Source organism: Anabrus simplex, chromosome 10 (assembly GCF_040414725.1).
Source record: "Anabrus simplex isolate iqAnaSimp1 chromosome 10, ASM4041472v1, whole genome shotgun sequence".
NCBI classification, from domain to species: domain Eukaryota; kingdom Metazoa; phylum Arthropoda; class Insecta; order Orthoptera; family Tettigoniidae; genus Anabrus; species Anabrus simplex.
The window spans coordinates 128,139,741-128,165,018 of NC_090274.1; the positions used below are offsets into that span (position 1 = coordinate 128,139,741).

At 40.5% G+C, this 25,278-nt stretch overlaps 1 protein-coding gene across 3 annotated transcripts in view; it reads right to left on the reverse strand.

Moving 5' to 3' along the window:
- GIIIspla2 (Phospholipase A2 group III) overlaps positions 1-19,765 on the reverse strand; it is a 143,312-nt gene extending 123,547 nt beyond the window's left edge. For 2 of the 3 annotated variants that reach the window (XM_068229538.1, XM_068229536.1), the window contains exon 1: positions 19,360-19,765. In XM_068229538.1, coding sequence (XP_068085639.1) covers positions 19,360-19,571 — 212 coding nt within the window. In that variant the 5' untranslated portion in view covers positions 19,572-19,765. The remainder of the gene's footprint in view (positions 1-19,359) is intronic. The other variant, XM_068229537.1, reaches the window with a different exon arrangement.
- Between the last annotated feature and the right edge of the window lie 5,513 nt (positions 19,766-25,278).

Genomic DNA, 25,278 nt, shown 5'->3' on the forward strand with positions numbered 1-25,278 from the left:
ACCAATTAAGGTTAAAATCCTCGACCCGGCCGGGAATCGAACCCTGGACCCTCGGGACCGAAGGCCAGTACGCTGACCGTTCAACCAACGAGTCGGACTGTAATTGCCACTGATAGAATATAAGTTTCTGTGACAGTGTAGAACAACATGAGCTCCCCACTTTGTTTGTTTGTAGTGAAGATAAATCTTTCGGGTTTACACTGCGACCTAATAAAGGCCGATAATTTCAGGAAAGGTGACACTTTCCTCGCGCAGACGTAACCACATGATCAATTCCATGCCTTCAAAGATAAGGATTGATTGCATAATGCCGTTTGTATTACATAACTTGTTTTCGTACTGAATGACAGTCCGCAATCAATGGCGTGAATCGTTGTGAACTGAATATTCAGTCAGAGCGAAATCGCCTAGTATGTAAAGTACAGTGCATACAGCAGCTAAACTTGAGTCAGGAATAACATCTTTTAAAAGCTATGTGATACCAAATTAAGCGCATGGGCCTGTTCACCTTAACAGCACAGTCATATTCCGCAACCCTAATTTGCTTATCCATGAGGATACTGCACGCACTGAAATAAAACTGCAGCTGGGTGCTTTGGCTCCGAGAATCATAGTAAATGTGATTTTCCTCGACAAACCGTCAAATATATTGTCGTGTTCTTCCTCTGGACATTTTCTGTATTTCTTGGATGTTACTTCAGGTCCTCTACAATGTCTATTTGTTAGTAATGTAGTACGACTTGCAAGTTCATAAATTTATTGTGAAACATTACGGTGCGACAAACTGTTGACCGGAAGTACGAGCGCTCACAAGTTGTAGGAGAACTCGCAGCCAGGAGAACCGAGCCGTATCGTACATCCACCGCCCACGTCACAAACATCTCTTGCGTCTGAACGCGTATTAATATAGCATAGAACCGTTTTATTTAATTTATTTTGAATGCAGTTAATTGGCATTGATTCTACGACAGGTGGGATAGGGAAGAAGTGATAGTAGCCTTTACGTGGTGTGAAAATGGGAAACAATCTTCAGTGTTGCACACAAAACCGATACTAGCTTGCTCCGCCAAGTATGGAACTATTTTATTAAATTTATCTTAAATATTAAATTACATTAAATTAAATTAAATATTAAAAGCTAAATGAAGTGTAAAGAGACTTGGCTTCCGCTGGGATTTCTGATACTCATGTGTCAGATCGCCGTACGTTTTGTAATTCGTCGTCTCATCTACGAAAGGTTGTTAAATCTCGCACACCTCTTTCACAAGAAAGAAAAGAAAAACTAGCAGCAGGACTAAAGCGGTACTGGGAACGAAAGAGAGCTGGTCATAAGCGCTTCCAGGTGGGCTTAAATCACTAATAAGTACATTAAATGTAATAGGTACGAGCAGTCCTATGACGATAGCCTATTGCTCATGGGGCTGCGTAGTGTAGAGCTCTGATATGTGTAAAGAAAGCTACAGGAAAAAACTATTAAGTCTATGCTACGTATGACTGAGCCTTCCGGCCGAGTACTCAACATACAAATTTGCTTTAGTTCCTATGTCCAATAAAACTGAAATTATAACATACATATTTGTTTGCAACGATTAATTAAATTGTATAGATGACTATGAAAGAAACTCTCAACTGCTCCGTCGTATTCCATTACAGGTAGTGTCTTTCAGAAATGACAAAATAGCACAATAATTAATTTGTCTCTTCCTAATTTATGGGTTGTGGCACGCGTTTGTGTCTGGAACCGTGAATATCCCTGTTTCATGTCTTTATGTTGAAAAAAAAAAAAAACTGCTGGCCTGAGAGGCCCGCCTCCCCCCTTCAGGGGAGGAATGAAGACATGTTAGTAGTGGTAGGAGTCCCCAACTACGAAAAACATAAAATTAAGCAATTTCTTTAGTTGTGCTGAACACTGAAGGGCTAAGTGGCCCGGAAAGCTTTCGAATTGTGAGCTCCATCAAACTAAAAAAACAAATTTTCGAAATTCACTTCCGGCCTAAATGCACTTCCGCAAAAACAGCCTAAAATCGCTCGTTTCTTTACTCGCTTTCTTTTTAATTCAAATTCTAGCCAAATTAACTTAATAACATAATTCTTTCTGCAATGTGTTCCTTGGTTCAATACCATCAGGCGTTGCTTAATGTTTTGAAAAATATCCACAGCGAAGCCTTAAGTGAAACTCTGCATTGACTCGCATTAGCGCTCCTAGTGTCAGAAGAAGGAAACTGCTAATCCAATCGACCGCATAACGATTATTAAGAAAAGGATTGTAGTTTTTAGGAATACATAAAGAATATATTCTGATACTTCATTATATTACATTCACCTAAATCCCTAGGGCGGGGTTAATGCGCTACGGCTGTGTGTTCGAGCCCCACCGTCGGCTGCCCTGGTTCTCCGCTGTTTTCACTGCCAGGTGAATGCCGGGACAGTCCTTCCACCTCCTTACCCTCAGCTGAGGTTGGCATCAGGGCTAGCAGAACACGTGTGCAGGATGACGTAACGGCAATGGGGACAATTGAAAAGGGCACGTGACCGTGACCCGTGTGTTGTCTCAACACTAATCAGAACGAAGAGGTCCGACACTTTGAAGACCCTGGTAGAGAACAACAGCTCAGCAAGCGAGGTCGGATGTGAGGAGCCTGGCACAAGCACAGGCACTCCAGCATCCTTAAGATGGTTAGTAGTTGAAGTTGTACATCAGTATGTATACCTAGGCTCCTTACTATCCAATTCTGGTGGTTCCAAGGATGAAATAAAGCGCAGAATTGAAATAGCAAAGGTAGCAATGATCCGTCTGCGGAAGATCTGGAAAGATAACAACATCACCATTAAGACAAAAAAGAAGCTCGTTGAATCTCTAGTCTTCTCAGTCTTCTTGTATGGCGCAGAGACGTGGACCATCCTCAAACGTGATCGTGAACGGATAGAAAGCTTTGAAATGTGGTGCTGGAGGAAAATGTTAAGGATTCCTTGGACAGCTCATCGCACGAACACATCAATCCTGAACCAACTTCAGATAAAAGTTCGTCTATCGTGTAAGGTCTCTCAACGAATTGTACGCTACTTCGGACATATAATGCGCCGAGATGGTAGTCTACAAAAGCTGATTGTTGAGGGCAAAGTCCAGGGAACCAGACAACGAGGACGAATACCAACGCGATGGATTGACATGGTGAACGGCCCCCTACAGTGTTCTCTCAGAGTAACCACATTGAAAGCTTTAGATAGGGAAGGATGGCGGAGTATGGTTCATAGGCTAGAGGGCTGAATATTATGATAGTCACGACGCCTCAGTCATGAGGCAAAACGAAGAAGAAGAAGAAGAAGAAGAAGAAGAAGTTGAAAGGACAGAACCTGGGACCAGTTCGTAAGTAGGACAGGAAGGTTCATGATGGAGGTCATCAATTGCGGGTTGAAACTTAAGAAAACAATTTAGGAATTGACTTGGAAAAAGATCTCTTAGCACTGGAGCACTCTTCGTCAACTATTTCGGTTACCATCGGGACACTAACATTGTTTAACGTCGTTCATTAAGCCAGTATAAAGCTGTTTGTCTCTCTCTATATATATAAATTAAGAGTTTTGTCTGTACATCGCTCACAATGGTATTTATATATATCGGTCATGTCCACAGTAACAACTTTTTAATTTTCGGTAATTTCTGTCTGTATACACTGTATGTACATACGCGTGTCACGAGAAAATGGCCCAAGAATGAAAATCCGTATGTAAAGTCGCGAAATGAGGGACTGGAATCTAGGCTATAAATATTGTTATTCGCGCAAAGTGAAATTCCAATTTAGGGGAAGGTCTAAAATGTAATTCTCAACTATTTATGTTATTACTGGTCCTGTGGGAAATAAGGGAACGTTAAATTCATTGCTATAGGTCCTGGGTAATGAAAATCCCCAATGTCGAGGTCCTTCGTCAGATGAAAAAGCAAAAAGAACTACTGCTCACCATAAAACAGAGGAAAACAAAATACCTAGGACATATCATGAGAGGTGAGAGGTATCAGTTATTACAGCTTATTATCGAAGGAAAGATACAGGGGAAGAGATCTGTTGGGAGAAGAAGAGATGTATGGCTGAAAGACCTTCGAAGATGGCACTGCTGTACTTCAGAAGTGGCATTCCATTCTGCGCTGTCAAGATCAGAGCTAGTTACGTGGATCGCCAACCTCCGCTCGGAGACGGCGTCTTAAGGAGAAGAAGATCGATAAATACTACATAACTAAAGTTATATAGAATTAAATTTCCGATCATTTATGTCTCATACATTTTCACCGTACTGGCTATGATAACAGAAATAATTGTGAATTACAATTCTTGTTGCTAAGTCCATATCAGTACCGAGACACGGGAAAATGGGAGAACATAATGTAAAGTCGGGAATAAAGCGCTGCGGTCTAGGTATAAATAACTTTCTTCACGCTCTATGAAATGGTAGTTTAGGGGAAGGCGCCTGGAATTTAATTTTTAAGTACCTGTGTCATTATGGAATTTAATATTCGCAACGCGTACACGACTTCATCTAGAATTCTGTATGCTTCGGTAGCGAAGCACAGGTACATGAGCTAGTGTTATTGAGGAAATAATGTGAAGTCATCATGTAATGTTTATCATACACACTGTCCGGCTCCGTGGTCCCGAGTTCCATTCTCGGTTGGGTCGGGCGATTTTAAACTTCATCGGTTAATTCCGATGGCGTTTGTGCCATAGGTAGAGCCTCCAGGTCGCCTATTGGGGGTCGACTGTGTTAGCTGTAGGTCCTAAGTATTAGCGTACAGTACAGGTAGTTTAGAAGTTGCTTTACGTCGCAGCGACACAGATAGGTCTCATGACGACGATGGGATGGGAAGGAAGCGGCACAGCCCGGTGTGTGCGCACTGCCGACAGTAACACCAGAGTCCTGTAAACAGTGGAATGAGCTGCTTCTTGTTCACAAGTGTTCATGTTTATTTGTTTCAAACTGTTCAGATGGAAGGTCTTTCTCGGCACTTGCAAGGATTAAACATTATTTTTCACACCTTAATTAAGGCCACGGCCGCATCCTTCCCAGTCCTAGCCCTTTTCTACCCCATCGCCGCTTAAGACCTATCTGCGTGTGTGAGACGTAAAGCACCTTACGGTATATAATAACAAGTACTTGGTTCACCTGAAAGAGCAAGTCAATACCGAAATTTAGGGAAGTGGAATGGTGGGAGGCAGAGCAGCATCGCTCTCTTTGTAATGTAGTTAGCGGGGGAAGGGTTGGGTTGTTCCCCTCCTGTCATAAGTACAAATACGTACATCAATTATTTAGCAGCTAAATGAGTACGTATCAGCTCCATGACCTGTGTCGGGTCAACCAGTCACTCCCCACTCGAAGTGTGGGACCTCGGAAGTGACCCTCTATTAACAGCAAACAAGGGAAAAAGGAAGGAACTGGACACTTCAAAGAATCGCCAAAAGAAATGCAAGTGCCACGAAGGGCGTTAAAAGTCGGAGACGAAACACCATCGTGATGGGATAGGATAGGAACCTGGCACAAACCATAATGCTCGTCATGGAGCTCAGGGAACATGGTCTCCCAGAATACAAACGTCCGCGCGTCATAGGTCAGAACAACGAGAGAGGGACCTTTCGTTTGATGTGCCAGTAAAACTGTGCATGAATTAAATACTTATCACGTAAGAAATGTAAGGAAAGGCAGGCCGACCTGAATGTTGAACTGATAAGCAAATATTTTCTCTCCAGTTGTGTGGAATGGAGTCCATTTGGACGCATGCTTCACGAGCGCCACTCGGCACGAATAGCTCGCTGCGTCTTATATACTGTACACACAACGTCGAGATTCGAACGTAGGCCTTCTGTCTGGCACAAACACAGAGGATCCACATGGACAACATCATCTGGTTGTGTCTACCGTCTTTCAACATTATATTTCCCCGCTCATGACCTTGAGCAAGTCTTTCAGTCGTGTTCTCTGTGAACTCAAACTTCAGCCTATTTATATAAACACAATTCAATCAATCAATCAATCAATCAATCAATCAATCAATCAATCAATCAATCAATCAATCAATCAATCAATCAATCAATCAATCAATCAATCAATCAATCAATCAATCAATCAATCAATCAATCAATCAATCAATCAATCAATCAATCAATCAATCAATCAATCAATCAATCAATCTTTCTTTCTTTCTTTTTCTTGTTTTCTTTCTTAATCTGTTTACCCTCCAGGGTTGGCTTTTCCCTCTGACTCAGCGAGGGATCCCACCTCTACCGCCTCAAGGGCAGTGTCCTGAAGCGCGAGACTTTGCGTAAGAGATAACAAATGGGAAGGAGAACCAGTACCTTACCCAGGCGGGCCCCATCTGCTATGCTAAACAGGGGCCTTATGGGGGGATGGGAAGATTGGAAGGGAGACACAAGGAAGCAGTCGTGGCGTTAAGTTAGGTACCATTCCGGCATTTGCCTGGAGCAGAAGTGGGAAACCACGGAAATCCACTTCGAGGATGGCTGAGTGGGAATCGAACCCGCTCGAGTCAGTTGACCTCAGAGGATCAGTAGACCCCATTCCAGCCCTCGTACCACATTTCAAATTAAATGGCAGAGCTGGGAATCTAACCCGGGCGTCCGGGGGTGACACTAACCACTACACCACAGAGACGGACTAAATCACATAATATTTCTCTGTATATGGCATTTGTAGGTATTGAAAACGCTTTTGATAATGTAAATTGGGACCAACTCTTCAAAATTATTAATGTTCGGGGTTAGACTGGAAAGATAGGAGGCTGATACCACATAGTAGACATCCCAGGAAGTAAAAATCAGGAAGGGAGTAAGACAGGGTTGCCCACTATCAGCGTACCTCTTTAATTTATTCATCGAAAAAGCTATAAAGAAGTTCAAGACGAACACAAAAGGAATTAGAATAAATGGACAAAAAAATCCACTGTATTCGATTTGCAGATGATATAGCAGTGGTTACAGACTCAGACAAGGAATTATTCAAGGTGCTCAATATACTGTCATCAAATTTAGTAAATTTATACTTGAACATTAACGTGAAGAAAACAAAAATATTACTTGTAAGTAAACATCCTGAGCGAAATCACACGAGCATCAGGCTTGCTAAGAAGTCACCAGTTTCCCTCACCTCGGAAGTCTAATCACAAATTATACCCGTTGCCAAAGAAGCATTCAGCAATAAAAGAAATCTTATGACCAATATGCATCTAGATATTAAGATTAGGAAAAGTTTTGTGATGTCATTTGTGTGGAGCGTACTCTTATATGGATGTGAATCTTGGACAATCCAAGAACAAGACAGGAAACGGCTTGAAACATCTGAGATGTGGGTCTGGAGGAGAATGCTAAAAGTCAGTTGGAGTGAAAAAAGAACCAACGAAAGTATCCTGCGAGAAATACAGGAGAAGAAACAACTTATGAAATACATACATTGGTCTCACAATGCGCCATAATACCTTTCTAACCAACCTACTACAAGGATATCTTAGGAAAGGAGGGACGAGGTCGACCCATGAAGCAATTCCTTCAAGTATTGGTGGAAAACGTTGGGTGTAGTTCCTACTGTGAGATGAAGACAGAAGACAAGGCATTGCCTTTGCAAATCGCGACAGGACTAATCCGTTGCTCTAAAAACGAGTGAGTAATTTGGAGAATAAAATAATAGTTTTTATTTTATACTGTGACTTTGTTTGGCGGGTTGAACTCCGCTTCACAGTGAGGTAAACAACTGAACTTGTTCCTCTGTCGTTGTCCAATGGGTCCCGGTCTGGTCGGGTTAATTCGTCTTCAAGAATAGAAATCATCTGAGATAGGGCCCATCCTGCACCAGGCCTGTGATTCTGTATCCAGCTACACGAGAAGTGGCGTCTCTTCATTCCCAGCTCTGGTATCTCGGACTACTATTGTTTGTCCAACCCTTGTCCCGTTTCCCTCCGGGGTCGGGTATGAGGTGAGGTGAGATGAATCTGTCGTGGCGGGTTTTTATGACCGGATGCCCTTCCTGACGTCAACCTCATCAGAGGAGTTAATGAGATGAAATGAATGACGTGATATATGATAGTAGGGAGAGGGTGAAACCCGGTGCCGGCACAGAGCCTACTCCTGTCGAATAGCACCAAGGAGTGTGCTCAAAGCTTAACGTCTCCATCCGACGGACGAATCACCATCAACAGCGTCACTCCATATGAGCATTGCAGAGAGGTTTGGAATTTAATCCAGGCTTTTGGCACGCAGTCTAGTATTCCACCACCTCCCCTACCCTGCCGGCCAACATTCTGATGGTGAAATTTTTTTCGACCAGCGGGACTCGAACCGGCTATCCTCGGTGTCATGCCGTTTAGACGTCAGCACCTTAACGATCATGGTCACCTGGTGGGCTTATCTGAGACTAGTATTGCCGTTATTAATCCAGAGTCGGATGACCACTGTTTACGAAATGATGCTAGGATGTATTTATTTATTTATTTATTTATTTATTTATTTATTTATTTATTTATTTATTTATTTATTTATTTTTCTAGGGGAAGGGGAACTAAGGATGGGGAGGTGGCACAGCCTGGTCTGATTATGGGAAACCATATTGAGGACTGCCGAAGCTGGGCAGATAACTCGCTCAAAGTAACTACGTTTCTTCCCTACGTTTCCTTATGGCTTTCATCAGAGTCAACTGTGTTCACTTTGTGACAGTGATGTCGATGTCCCCTTAAATTGCTTGATTCAGGATTAAAATGTTAAAGCCTTTTTTCTAGAAATTATTGCACTGATAGTGACAAGAGGATGGTCAATTTTTAACCAGAGTTTTTGAAGCAAAAACTATTTTCCTCGCCCATTTTCCACCCGATGATATTACGTGTTACACGCCTTTCCAGCTCCTTTCCTTTGCCTACCTACAGCCTTCTTCTTCTTCTTCTTCTTCTTCTTCTTCTTCTTAGCTTAAAGGTCAGTACAACAGTCTTTGGTTCAGAGGGTGGGGGGGCTCAATATAAGAGAAGTAACTAGACCACTTGCAATAAATAGTGTCCATAGATGTACACAGAGATGAAAAAACTCAGTATGGATCTTTCTATCTTCTTAGAGATTGTTCCTTAACTTTTCTTTTTACTGATTAATCATGGTGAAATGCATTAAATTACACATAAGTAGAATGTCCTATGCGGTTGTTTGATAGGAGGCTCTAGCTGTTGAGTCAGTCCGCGAAGGTGACTTCTTTTCGGCGCAAAGCCACAGGCAGTTGAGCTCTTCGGGCTCCTACTTCCTACCAAGTATTTAATTTCATGTCCACATGTTAACAAAACAGCTCACAAAGACAACAATTAAGATTCCAGTTACTTGAGACGGAAACACTGGTTAAGTAATATAACACAACAACCGACGGGAAATCGGAAGGTTGTGAGTTCGGATCCCACTCGTCTCTGGTTGGCCATTTTTGTTCTGTACTTAACATCTCTTCAACACGTACTAAATGTACGTAACACGACCTAATAGGTTGAAAGTCGGTTTCGATTACAACTAAGATCACTTTAAACATTCTCCTTCCTCTTTCTTTTTGAGCCGGGCTGAGTGGCTCAGACGGTTAAGGCGCTGGCCTTCTAACCCCAACTTGGCAGGTTCGATCCTGGCTTAGTCCGGTGGTATTTGAAGGTGCTCAAATACGACAGCCCCGTGTCGGTAGATTTACTGGCACGTTAAAGAACTCCTGCAGGACTAAATTCCGGCACCTCGGCGTCTCCGAAGACCTTAAAAAGTAGTTAGTGGGACGTAAAACAAATAACATTATTATTATTATCTTTCTTTTTGAAACGAAATAATTAAGAATATCTGGACACTTTGTTGTTAGATGTCATATTCAATGGAAATAATGCCAAAAGACTTTAGTCGTTCTTGTGCTACTGAAGTTCGGTGAGAATCGTAAAGAAGTAGAAACAGTGAGACACCTGAATGCTGTTGATTGCACTTTGTTTTAAAAATAAGGCTCTATGATAGCGAAGAAAGTCTGGAGAGTACAACAGGTGTGGATCTGGTATTTTAAAGAAACTCAACTCGCGATTGTAATTCACAAACTACTCGAGTATTCGTTGGCTCGCAAGTTGAAGACCTGTAGGAAGAGGAGCTAACAGCTGGCAGAAAGGACGTAAAGATGCGAACCAAATTTATAATTTTACTTTCAGTTATAAATTTAATGAAGGAATTGATGTTTTAAAATGCGCGTCTCTGTTGGGACAATACAGACATTACATATTCTTAGATAAGAAGGAATTCCTGTGTTTCTTAAAAAGGTACTTGCAGAATTTAGAGTGAAATATTTTTTCAAATTAGAATGAATTCAGCGAACCCGCAATGGACATCGTGGAGAAGAAAATTGGCATTAGCATGACTGGAATTATGTTTGGCTTAACCACACCAGGGTTACAGAAGTTGGAGTTCGGAAACCTTAGCTCAGTTGGCTCAGTTGATCTCCAGGTTGTTAGGTGTAAGGCATGGTCTGTTCTCAGACACAACGAGAAACTTCTCACCACATCAACGGATGTTTCAAGTGCAATCTTCCTCTCCAAAAACACTCATGTCCTCCTTTCAATATTTCACTTATCTGGCAGATAATTTGATTCCCCTGGTTTCTTTCAAGCATTAGTTTCTTATTTTCAATTCATTTTTTATCTTACTATAGAAAATATGTTTTAAAGAGGTGATGAATTAGTCGAACTGAGAGTGGCTAGTAAAAAGAAGGTGAAGAAGCCGTTAAGACCTAAAAGGACCTCAAAGCCAAAAACACCGAAGAAGGCTAAAAAGGACAAATACAACCCACCGTTTTCTGGCCTCCAATGACCCAGAATGAAGAAATATTATATTGCCCTCTTCTTCAGATATTCGAGAAAGAAAAAAAAAGGACTTTTGCTCAACTTCCGAGCGCTATTGGTAAACCTACCCGTAGTTCACACACATCTAGCAGTGCAGTAATCCGACACTGCGCAAAGCCTGCAGGTGAGCCTTGTGACGGAGGGCCGAGGCTTGAGATGGTCATGGAGTATTCCAACCACTTCCCAGTGAAGCTCCTTACTACAGAACATGTTTTGTTTGTTTCAACATATAATATACCCATATGGGATTCATATCATTTAACATCGAATAGCTAAGTTTTATAGTGCATTTAAATGCATACTTTCAGTTGTTATTCTTTGTATAAAACATCTAATGTATATCGATACTAAATCAGTGCAACAGTGCAAAGAAATGGGTGTATTGTCACATATATGGAAGATTTTAAAGAGAGAGAGAACCTGAATATAAATAATGCCACAATTTTATTTTTGTTCCTAAGGTCTGCTCACTAGCCAGACTAATGTTCTTGTCCAGACAAATGGTGTGTAGCTCTAACCTACCTTTCATCCTAACTGCTCATCTTCCGTGTTAGTGAGTATCTGTGGATAACGCGCCGACGTTGACAAGCTTGTTGAGTGCATTGCGAGCTCGGAGCCTCGGCTATGTTGCAGTCTCTCTCATTGGTTGGCCGGCAGGACTTGACTCGTCACTTCCCGTTACACAGCACGGGAATGCCCGCACTTCACAGTTCAGGTCCGTGCTTAGAACGTGTGTTAAGTGTTGATGTATGGCCGTCACGGTGCCCAGATTTAAGTGTTTGAGACTTTCATTTATGGGCGAGGTGAAGAAATAAAGTGTATGCAAGAAACCCTCACACGTTGGACGGACTGAAAGACCATATCCGGAGAGAAACATCTTCAGTTACGGAAGACGAACCTATGCGTGCGAATCGGAGTTTCCTAAGACGATGCCAGAAATGTGCGGATGCAGGAGGAGAACATTTCCAATAACATACGATCTTATTGTCTTAATTGTTATCTCAAGTCATGCACGGAAAAATTGTGCTTGTTGCTGAACGAGGAGTTTTATTCCTGTGCAAGAGCAACGAAGGGCGTGAAAACTGAAAGACTCCCTAGGTCCTGCAAGACAACAGGACTTGACCAAGGGAGGTCACATAGGAAAGATGAAAGAGAGGAGCCTGACAGAACTAAGTGAAGGCCTTGTGGTCACCCTTTCAATAACAAGAAGGACGTAGCGCGGATGCTCGGATAAGGTCCACTGTTCCTCAACCATGATCTAATAACATTTCTTTATCCTTCCTATTTTCAGTCTGAGTTTCGACGTAGGGTGAAGGACGAAAATTCCTCGGTGTTACAGACGTGAACGATACTTAACTCTGATAAGGTGCCAGTAACAACTGTCAATATTGTTGTGTTGCCGTTACCATTCCTTCAGCTGAGTGCAGCATAAGACCTCGAGACTGAACTGAATAATCAATCAAGGACAAAGGCTTACGTTTAGAACTGCGCAAAGTAGTAAGCTTTCGCGGGAGAACAACTGTTCAAGGTATCCTGATATATGTATTTTTAAATTATGGTAATAATAATAATAATAATAATAATAATAATAATAATAATAATAATAATAATAATAATAATAATAATAATGTATGTATGTTAAGTGCTCAGCCCGGAGGCTGGTTTGATCCTCAACAGTTTCACCATCAGCTGTCATAGGTGGCCTATGTGTCACAGAAAAGCCGTACTAGGGGAATGACAAGTGAGGTAGTTTCGCGTTGCTTTCCTCAATAATAATAATAATAATAATAATAATAATAATAATAATAATAATAATAATAATAATAAAGTAATTTGGATCGATAATATTTTTGGTATTTGCAGGTTTGGTCACCCCCGGTCTGAGGGAGGGGTCTCGAAAAAAGCCGAGGATAGGTTTTGCTAATGGACTTGAGGTTGAAGGGTGAAGAGGAAAACAATCTTAACACTCACATTCCTTGTACGGTGACCAGGAAGTGTGCTGTGATCAGCCAAGACGGTGTTTACGTGTTACAAGCAGTTATGACATATCCAGGTAAGTTTTAACATAGTTTCATGTCCGGGAGATAGTGAGTTCGAACCCCACTGTCGGCAGCCGTGAAGATGGTATTCCTTGGTTTCGCATTTTCACACCAGGCAAATGCTGGGGCTGTACCTTAATTAAGGCCACGGCCGCTTCCTTCCAACTCCTAGGCCTTTCCTATCCCATCGTCGCCATAAGACCTGTGCGACGTAAAGCCACTAACATAGTTTCATCCGTAAATTGTAAATACTTCGTACATTATTTAGTTTTTTTAAATCTGTGCATGTCGTGGACTTCGTTAAAACAACTTGGTAGTTTTACTGGCGATTGGCCCCGCGGTGTAGGGCAGGTTCCAGTCCACTTAGCCTATGCGAGGAGCTATCTGACGACATTGATTGGATTCTGTGCAATAGTTGCGAAAAGTGGGCTCATGAAAATAGCTCCAAAATTCAGAATGAATTATTTCATCATCGTCCAAGATGTCAAAAGTGTCGTATTTTATCGCTTTAGTATTTCATTAAAAATATATTAAATTCATCATGTTGATCCGTTGAAGGTTATGGAATACCAAGTTGACAAGAAAACAATAATCGAGTACACATTGAACGATACAACATCGAAAGTAAAATTTACAGGAGAAATGTCTGAACCATTTGAAATCAAAACAGGAGTCAGACAAGGGGATGGAATATCTCCCTTACTATTTCCTTTTTCTGGAAAAAGTGATTATGATTTAAGGCAAAATAAAACTAAAGGTATCCAAAACAGAATTCACCTTACTCCGTTACCATTTGCTCTACTATCTAACAGCAAGCAATCCAGTTTATAGAAAAACAGCAGTCAAAACAGGACTCCAAATTTGTTATGAAAAGAAGGAAGGGACTAGATCAGGTTTCAACAATCAACCATTAATCACCAAATATGGAAATATCGCTCAAGTAGACAAATTTAAGTATCTAGGTGAAATTACTGAACCAACAGGGTTAGATCAGCAACCTAATAAACAATTGCAAACTTCAAAGAGCATACAAAACTACTTGGAGCAGATACAATAGAAGAACTATATCAAAAAAGGCAAAATTACGACATTATAACCCAGAAGTTAAAACAGAAGCACTTTATGCATCTGAAACTATTCCAATTGGTGGAAGATCTGAAATAAGGATGATCGAAAAACAAGGAAGAAAAATCCCCGGAAAACCTTAGGACCAAAGTGCGAAAATCTAATTTGGATGAAAAAGAAATCGCATGAAATCTATCAAGTGACAGAAGAAATCACAGATACCATAGGAAATGGCGATTACAATTTTATGGCCAATGGATAATAACAGGCTTAGCCTTGTCAGTGAAGACCAAAATCAAATTGGCATTAACGAAGAAACCGTTCAAGATATAATAAAATTCGGAATCTTAATTCACAAACACAAATTTTCTTAAAGCCGACTCGACTAAATATTGGACGGACTGAGCAGGGGCTTCTTATTTGGGCGTAACGAGTCAAAAAATAAATAACTGATAAGTATCACCTGACCTTAGTTCCACTCTATCGGTCCAAATTACACGATCACCTTGTCTTACTTTCAAACAAATACTAAAGATAATATTAATAGTTTCACCAAGTCATTTGATGCACTGTAGGCTACAAATATCGTGTATAAAATTTGAGAATTTTCATTTCGGTCACTAGAGTTGTAAGCTAAAATACATGCACTTCCCCTAATAATGTCTCCTGTGAATACGGGGAGTGCTGCGATATCTCCTGCCTGTCGTAAGAGGTGACTAAAAGGGTAATCCCAGAGATTCTCAATTCGGGAGACTACACGGCCTCTAGCTGAGTCTCACATCAAGCTTCGTCTTCATATCCACGGTATCAACCTAGCGAGGCCGAGGGAGTTTCTCATTTTCACATCGTTCGAGACCCTCCGCTTTCTTGTGACGATATTTTTATTCTTCCGTCTTCCTTCTGAATAACGCTAGCAGAGCATGGTACTCGCTGTGTTTAAACTGCTAGAAGCACTCATAAATAAATAAACAAATAAATAAATAAATAAATAAATAAATAAATAAATAAATAAATAAATAAATAAATAAATAAATAAATTGTGAGCTATTCTGTCTCGGTCGGAAAACACATACTTAAGTCAGAATATATACAAATAAAATCAATTAAACATTCATTTCGAATAAGTTATCTCTAGCGAGACGAATGCTTTACCTGATGAACGACGCTCTGCATGAAGCTGAACAATTCATGACTGCAGTCGTTGCAAGTTCAATCAGGCTGAGAATGTAGAGTCGCTGTTGTGCCTCGTGGCCATGATGGTCAAGGCACCGTGGTCTCGTTCAATACCGCACAATTCATATGGGGCTAGTAATGGTGATTCGTCCGTCGGATGGAGACGTGAAGCCTTGGTGATATTCAAGGGAAGTAGACTATGTGCCCCTCTGCCTTCCTCATTATTATTATTATCTTCCCACATCCAGACACTCAGATCGCCGACGCGAGGCGAACGTGTCCTCGGACACTCCCGGCACTAAACTCCATACGATAACTGATCAGAAGGAAAGAAAATGGAAATGATCAGACCTTCCAAAAATAACGGTGGCTGAATGGCCTTGGCTCTGGTCGTCACCCCAAAAGACCATGCAGAAGAAGTCTCTCCCCCCTTGTATGGGACGTTGAACTGTCCAGTTCCTAGCAAAATGTGCCGATCTTCAACACATCATCACGTTCGTGTATGTTTGGGCAGTCATTCCGGAACTAGGTTTGGTACCGTCTCCCACGGAGCGAGATGACTGCACGGTACAGGCCGCAAGCACCATCGGTAGGCCTCAACGTGGTTTTCCGTAGCGTCCCATTTTCACACCAGCCCGATGTCGTACGTGAACATAGTCCTTTCCCATTCCACAGGCACCAAAAACCGTGTCTGCATTCGCCTACGACTACTAGTGTTAATAACCAGACAACCAACCAAAAGCCATAGCGCAACAGCTCCGAAGGGCCGTGGCCTACCAAGCGACCGCTGCTCAGTCCCGAGACCTGTAGATTACGAGGTGTGGTGTGATCAGCCGTTATTCTAGAGGGGGCCGCCATCTCACCGTTACATAAATCCTCAATTATAATCACGTAGGCTGAGTGGACCTCGAACCAGTGTTCACAATCAGGTAAAAGTCCCTGACCGCTCCTCCGCGTAAGAAGCAGACACTACACCCCTACACCACGAGGCCGGCTTACTGCTAATAATAATAATAATAATAATAATAATAATAATAATAATAATAATAATAATAATAATAATACACATAAATGAAAGTGACGGAATTCTAGATCTGCACCAAAGTGCTTGCTACTGTATATGCTATCGGCGAGATTTGAACCCTGATAACATGTCCATGGTGACTGCTAAATTATCAATCGCTCCCCTTTTCGTGAATGAATAAAATGGGCGAGCTGCAGGTGTTGCATCATCGAGAAGGTTCAGCTGAATTAATCTGTGGATAAAAAGTTTGCAACACACGTCCAGTCCGGGGGAAACAAAAATGCACTAGTACAAAGTTTGTGAATGCTCCTGTCTTACTCGTAGAGTGCTATATGAACATCTTCTACTCTCTTTTCTTTAACATTAGTTAGTAATTTTACTTTTAAAACGTATTTAGTACTGGAAAAGAAAAAGTACATTAAAGCTAACGATTAAGAAACATATAATTTCTGACGGCGTATCTTAGAGATTGCAGAGTACTGAGTGTTTATATCATAATGAGCTGTAGTGTTTGCAGTGAAAGCCAAACGGTTAACATATCTTAATGTTATTTTATGGTGATCAGTTTCCTCTGAGGATCCGTCGTAGAATGTCGGCGTCTCGACCGCAGTCCGATGTGGCTACGATGTCGGCTTGTAAGAGATGCCTGGTGTTTATCTGACGATATTAATTAAAACTCAGTCTAGATATTCGTTTCTCTACTGTAATACGGAACATGCGGGCAGTCGAAAAGACATCAAATTAAAATGCGTAAGTGAGATTATTTAGAGACCGTGTCACGTGCTGTTATCGTCACCTCGAGGAAATAAGATGTGAAGATATAATACGTATCCACCCTACTAATTCACTCAGGCACCGGGAGAGTTGGCCGTGCGGTTAGCTGTGAGCTCGCATCCGGGAGATAGTGGGTTCGAACCCCACTGTCGGCAGCCTGAAGATGGTTTTCCGTGGTTTCCCATTTTCACGCCAGGCAAATGCTGGGGCTGTACCTTACATAACGCCATGGCCGCTTCCTTCCCATTCTTAGGCCTTTCCTCTCTCATCGTCGCCATAAGACCTGTCTCTGTCGGTGCGACGTAAAACAAATAGCAAAAAAAAAAAAAAAGAAAAAAAAAAAGAAATGCACTCAGAAAATGCTTATTTTACAAAGTGAGCAAATCGTCTGAGACCATTTACTGAAAAATGGCAAGGAGGCATTCACTGACTTGATGCTAATGGCCTTGGAGCTGGAAATTACTCATTCAGAAAAATATGAGGAAATTAATTCAAGATATAATGATCGTAGCTAGCTTTCCGCGGCTCGTTATAATTTATTACATAAATATTACTTCTGGACTAAAGCCGCGTATATATACTGTGCCCTTTTGGAGGCAGAGCTTATGGGTGCAATATGTTATATGTAATAAATCTTTAACATGAAAGCCGAACTTTCAGCCAAGTTTCATTGGTTCTTATCAGGCCAATGCATACGGCAGTCTCCTGCTGATAGTAACTTGGCTGAAAGCTCCGCTGGTTTTGTTACAGATACGTGGCTTTAATCCGCAAATAATATTTTTTTTTAAATACAGATTTGCTAACAGTTTACTGGAAGAAAAAAAAAACATCTGCCAAAGAACATTTCCTATTGTCCTGAGGATACTCAGTGGGTCGCTATGAATGTACACCGATCTCTACTTGTCTGCTATACGGAAATCGCAAAGACGGACGTCGGTGCCCTCACTAGTCAACTGTCACAGCTGTGGCCAGACGAACAATCAAGGAAGAGCAGCACAGTTCGTCTCTGTGTCACTGTGTGCGTACTGCAAACAGCTCAGCGCTTTAGCTAATACACTAATAGCTTGAAGCTCATGTCACCGAAACTTGTACAATAATGATATCGAAATGAAGGAGCTTCCGTGATTGAGGCGGCAGCGCGTCGGCCTCTCACCACTGGATTCCGTGGTTCAAATCCCGGTCACTTCACGTGAGATTGTGCTCGACAAAGCGCGGGCGGAAAAGTTTTTTTCTCCGGGTACTTCGGTTTTCCCTGTTATCTTTCATTCCCGTGACAGCATTTCATTTCATCTGTCAGTCATTCATTATAGACCCAGAGGAGTGAGACACGCTTCCTATCCGCCCCGCTAGATGGCGGCTTCATTCATTCCATCCCTGACCCGTCCAAATGACTGCAAACAGTGTGAGAATTTTCATTTTATTAGGAAATTAAAACGGGCTCTTGTTGTCACTGCCTCACACTGGAATGTTCCTCACTATAAAACAATCGTCCCCTCCCTCCTCTACCCCGCCAGTTTATCCTGGGATGATGCAAACACCAGGATTTAAGTCAAAACATTGAACTCTTCCAAAAATCAAAAGTGAGAGCCAAGAATATATTTACATATTCGTAGTTAATATAGACTTTTTAAACTGTATTAAAACACGAAGGGCGAATTGCAGATAATGAAATCGAAGGTTTTCCTTGTGCCTAGCACATGTTCTTCCCTTCCTGTTAATGGCGAAGAAATAATCGATTATATTTTGACAAAACAAAGACCTAAAGCATTCGCACCAAATTAATTCGCGCTTTTCAACGTCAACCGAGGCTTTCCGAGGTGTTTACTTGAGGGCTGCATTCGCCCTACCGGCAGCCCTTCTACATTTGTTATAATATCCTACCAGCGCTATGGGGACCTTGACGTCCGTAATAAGACCGCTCCTTTATATCTGAATGCTGTCGGAATTTTGTAGGCTCACCAAAATTTGCAATAATTCTCGTGTAATTGTCCTAAATCACAAAATTTGATGTTATTCTCACGCTAAAGATCTGATAAGATAGGCAATTGGATTGTATTCAATAATCACAGTAAAAAATTTATTTTGGACTGAAAATGCTGAAAATGATAACGATTTTTCCTAAAAATGGGATTTCCATGAAATCATTAGACTATAGGTAGCACCTTCAGGTCTTAAAAAATGAGACAAGATACAAAAAATAATACAATTGTAGGCCCAAAAGGAATTTTAAAATCTCAAAACAAACATGTTACGAGCATATCTAAAACAGGAAACCTTATTTCCTCTTTGAATAGCAAGATGTCACTTTTTCGAAAAGTTTTGCCTGTCTCATTTATAAGACCTCTTGTACTATAACTCAGTGTTACTCCTCTAGAATATCAAGTTAGGTTGCAGACAGAACTTACCGTTCTCCAGTGTCCGAGGTCCGTGTGATCACCGCGGTTTCTTTGGCCGTGATGCCGTTGTAATGGATTCTTCTCTCTTGTTCTCCATCGTATAATGTATCAATAGCAACAAAGTTTCTGATTGTTAGCGGTTCTGGCGATGTTGTCACAAGGGCAGCAGCAGTTTTGATTACCAGGACCAACACGGTCAAAGCAGACGGGCTCATGAACATTATACGATGGAAGAACACACGTCAGAGCGTTGACTTTCTATTGCTCGCACTGCAATGACCTTTAATATTTTTAAATGGGTTGTCTTTTGAAAACTCGCGTCAAAAAGCACAGGCGCGCACGCGATGAAGTACACACTGCGCTCCGCACTCGGCGATAGCTCGGAGCCAACTGAATTCCTTGTCAAGTACTAGGATTCAATTTATAGCTCGTAAGAAGAAAGAGCGCGCGGCACACAAACTGAAATCACCACACTCACACATATTCACCACGTCACTTCGTATTGGTTAACACGACGTGTCGCGTGACCCTTTTTTTCTTTTTTGCTTCCCGTAAGTCTACTATTTCAGTGACGTAAACAAATACGTAACAATTGCGGATGAGATAAGTGCAAGGCAGAGCGGGCGGGAATTGTGAACTTCCAGTCAGAAGAGATCTGAAGCATGCCTGGACGTCACATGGCCTTAAAAACTTGACTTCTGGCTGGGTTGGCGCGTGTGAAATGCGCCTGCGCGAAGGTAGCCAGCCAGCGTGCCTCTGGTGGGGCGAGCGGGTTGCTTCATTCCTCATTGGCTCAAATGTTCGTCTTCTTTTGGCATTTCTTTGGCTTTACGTTTGCTGGAAATTCTCGAAATGCCATTGTGTTCCTATAGCTCTAGTAATCAAGACCAGAAAATAATAATAATAATAATAATAATAATAATAATAATAATAATAATAATAATAATAATAATAATAATAATAATAATAAGTCACATACAAAATACTATCAGCCTGTCTCTTGCATAGAACACAACAACAATTAGAACCCAAATTATCAGAATTTCAAGCACGATTCAGACCAAACAGGTCATGCCCAGAACAAATTTTCAACCTCAAAACCATACTTAAACTACGAGCCCTCAGACAAAATCCTACAGTATGCACATTTGTAGATTTCAAAAAGGCATATGATTCGATAGACAGACCCTCACTATTCCAAATTCTAGAAGAGAGAGGACTAGATCCCAAAACCCTAGAACTCATAAAACAAACACTAACGGGCACAAAATCTAAAGTGAAATTTATGGGAGAAATTTCAGAACCCTTCGACATTCAAACAGGTGTGAGACAAGGTGATGGACTCTCTCCTATTCTGTTCAACGTCGTCCTAGACAAGGTTATGGAAGAATGGGAGAAGGAACTCAAGAAACGTGAATCTTGGAAACCGATCCGATTGGGCTTTCCCAAAAACAACCTCTACGTACCATACCTCGCATTTGCGGACGATCTGGCGATTTTAACAGAGGATGAGGAGACTGCCATCAAGCAGCTTGAGATACTTAAGGAATCTGCAGAAAAAGTGGGACTACAGATTTCATTTGAGAAAACTAAATTCTTCTGTTCAAAGACAGATATCACGAGCCTGAGAACAAAATACGGTAAAATCGACCGGGTCTCGTACTTTAAATACCTCGGAGAATTTATCGAACCGACAGGCCTTGAGAAGATCTCACAGCAAAACCGTCTCCAAAAAGTCAAGAAGGCATTAGGGTTAGTTCAAGACATCTACAACAAAAAATGCATGTCAAGACAGACAAAAATTCGGCATTACAACACAGTCATAAAACCAACAGTCCTTTACGCAAGTGAAACATTGTCACTTAACAGTAAACAAGAATTAGAAGAATTAGAGGAAGATCATCAGGAAAATCCTAGGAGCAAGATATACCCAAGATGGTTACAGGCTACAATCAATCAAAACAACAGAAAAAGTTTCAAACATTGAAAGTGACATTAAGAAAAGACGAATGAAATTCTTTGGACGCCTCACAAGATTACCAGAAAATCGACTGTCAAAAAGAATATTAAATTATGTTAGCTCACTTAAGAATTCAACACCTTGGCTGGACGAACTTCGAAAGGACCTCAAAAACGCAAACATATGTGCAACAGACATTTTAGAAAGAGACACCTTCAGACACAAAGTCAACAAGTGGGAAGTTACATCAGAGCAACCAAAGCAAAAACAGTGCAGACCGAAATGGTCGGAAGAACGTAAACAAGCCTTCTCAGAGAGAATGAAAGCCTATTGGAAGAACAAGAAGAACCGAAAGAAAGCTTGATTGAGTTGTTTGCTTAACGTCTTCCATTATTGGGAGAATACGCTAATAATAATAATAATAATAATAATAATAATAATAATAATAATAATAATAATAATAATAATAATAATAATAATAATAATAATAATAATAATAATAATAAACCATCCATCATGTTACTTCCGGAGTACAAGGAACGCCGCCAGTCGGTTGCCAAGATTTTGTACCAAGAACTTGCCATTAAACACAGACTGGTTGATCAAAAACTTGCCTATGTTAAGTAGAGCTCTCAAACTGCACTCGAAAATGACGAGATTGAAATGTACTGTACTGGGATCGAACTATTATGACGGGTAAGACCGGATATAGTGCCGCTCTGATCCCGAACACCGGGAATCTCCATGAAGAGTATATCGAGAAGATCAACAAGTATAATAATAAACAATGTTATTGGCTTTACGGCTTTACGGTGCTCGGAGACGTCGAAGTGCCGGAAGTCAGTCCCGCAGGAGTTCTTTCACGTGCCAGTAAATCTACCGACATGAGGCTGACGTATCTGAGCACCTTCAAATACCGCCGGATTGAGCCAGGATCGAACTTACAAAGTTGGTGTCAGAAGGCCAGCGCCTCAAACGTCTGAGCCACTCAGCCAGGCAAATCAACAAGTATACACCACCGGCAGAACGTATTGAAAGTCTATGGCACTATGGAGAGGTGACAATTGTACCAATCATCGTCTCGAGTGCAGCTGCTGGTGGAAGGACTGGCCATTGCCACGACTGGAATTGTTCCGAAATTTATGGCTTCAATTTCTGCGTTAAAATGTAGTAGGCTTATTTTGCTAGGATTCCCTAAAATCTGTACAATTGCTTGAATATCATTACCGCCAACATGGCACAATAAATAAATAAATAAATAAATAAATAAATAAATAAATAAATAAATAATAATAATAATAATAATAATAGAAGATCGTGGAGTTATTAGTACAATAGTAGCCAAGCACAAATTCGTGGAGAATCCAAAAAGAAAACTGGTAGGGAGTGCTCCACAGAACGCAAGACCCAACACAGTGCATTCATGAAGAGATTGTGGGAGGATAAGAAGGTGATAACCATCAGACCCAGAAACAAACTCAAACGTTCTTTTTGAATGGGTATAACGAAGACATAATAATAATAATAATAATAATAATAATAATAATAATAATAATAATAATAATAATAATAATAATAATGGCAGGAGGGCTGGTACATGCAGCTCACCTGCAATGCGGGTGTGCCTGAAAAGAGATGCACCACCTCGGGATGAGGACATGAGTTTACTTTATAATAATAATAATCATAATCAGAAGAAGAAGAACAACAACAACAACAATAGACAGCGAATCGTTCAGTTCATTCAGGACTAACTGTAATTTTGAGCTGAGAAGGTAAAGTTTGGAATCACTCCTCTTGGCCGAAAAATAATCGAATAATCGAATGGCCTCCCAGTTTGATATTTGTGTGAAAGGCTCGTAATGTGACTGTTTTTCCAAATCAACTTCCTCAGTTTGCTCAAACCTAACCGTTGGGTAAATTATGTATCTTCTGTTTCCTCAGAGATCCAGTGTCCGATATGAAGAGGGGGATGTCAACATTCTATAGAAAATTAGTAAAAGGTCCAACGTCAATAGGAATAGAGTATTAAAGAAAATGGCAGTTCGACACTGAACCCTCGGCATCTACTCGTAGTTTCGCACACTTCTTGTACTTAACCGACGGGGGAAAAGAAAGGTCTAACTATGATAAATTAAGGGCAAAGTACTGACTCGATTTGATTTTACTCAGAATAATGAATTAAATAAGAATGAAAGACGAAAACGGGAAATGTATATTAACACATTTCGATCTAAAAGAAACATAATAATAAATTAATTAATAATGAATTCAAAATAACTCCATGACTTCTTCATGTGGTCTGAATAACTCGCGTTTTGAGCTGCACCGTTATAAACGATCATCACAAAACAAACATAACTAACCGTGGTTTACTCTACTTGATTCGTGAAAATTCTGAAACCGAGCTGCAGACTTTCATTAGAAACTAAGGTCATCCACCAACGTAATACCGTAACCCGTCTCCTGAAACCTCCAGTTCTATTTGGACCGGACACTGTGCTTACGGCAGACATCACACTCCAAGGTGTTGTTTTCCGGACAGTTTGCCGACGTTTCGAATACATTGCACTATTCTTTGTCAAGGCGACTGAAATCCCGCTACTCAATCCGAGGTAATCAGTGTCCCAGGCAGCAATCACATTGCAAACGTCGGCAAACTGTCCGGAAAACAACAACAATAAACTAAATAATCACACTCCAAAGTTAAATTGAATGATTGAAAACCATCTCTAAAAATGCGATTACGCCATCTCTCATAAGTCAACATCATAAAAATCAAATACTAAAAAATGCTCAAAATACCCACAAAAATATACTGGCTGTGTTCCAAGATGAAACTAACTAATCAGTAACGTAATTACAGTTAATAATGAATAACGATACTCATTAAATTTCCGGTTACTTCTAGCTTGAATGATCGCGTGCCGTACGATTCTAGTTGATGAAAATATAAACTGAATAATACTGAAGTTGGTATGGAAAAACAAATTAAACTAAGAGTGAACATCGAGGATGGATTTCATCCAACAACAAAGCTGGTTAACTTTTAACATCGAAACTGATTAACATTTAACATTGCAAGAGACAAGAGACAAATTTTGTGATAGTTTTGCTAACATTTAACATCCATATTGGTTAACATTTAACATTAAAACTGGTTAACATTTAACAACAAAACATTTAACATTAAAACTGGTTAACATTTAACAACGAAACCGGTTAAAATTTAACTTCCACATTGATTAATATTTAACATCGAAACTGGTTAACATTTAACAACGAAAATAGTTAACATTTAACATCGAAACTGGGTAACATTTAACAACGAAAATAGTTAACATTTAACTTCGAAACTGGGTAACATTTAACAACGAAAATGGTTAAAATTTAACTTCCACATTGCTAAATATTTAACATCGAAAATGGTTAACATTTAACAACGAAAATGGTTAACATTTAACATCGAAACTGGGTAACATTTAACATCGAAAACTGGGTAACATTTAACAACGAAAATGGTTAGCATTTAACATCGAAACTGCTTAACATTTAACAACGAAACTGGTTAATATTTAACTTCAGCATTGGTTGAGATTTAACATAGAAACTGGTTAATATTTAACTTCCAATTGGTTAACATTTAACATCGAAACTGGGTAACATTTAACAACGAAAATGGTTAAAATTTAACTTCCACATTGCTAAATATTTAACATCGAAAATGGTTAACATTTAACAACGAAAATGGTTAACATTTAACATAGAAACTGGTTAATATTTAACAACGAAGCTGGTTAACGTTTAACAACGAAACTGGTTGAAATTTAACTTCCACATTGGTTAACATTTACACTAACTTCCAAGTTGTTTTTGTTTGGTTTCCGTGGTTTCCCACTTCTCATCCAGGCAAATGCCGGGACGGTACCTAACTTAAGGCCACGGCCACTTCCTTCCCCCTTCCTTGT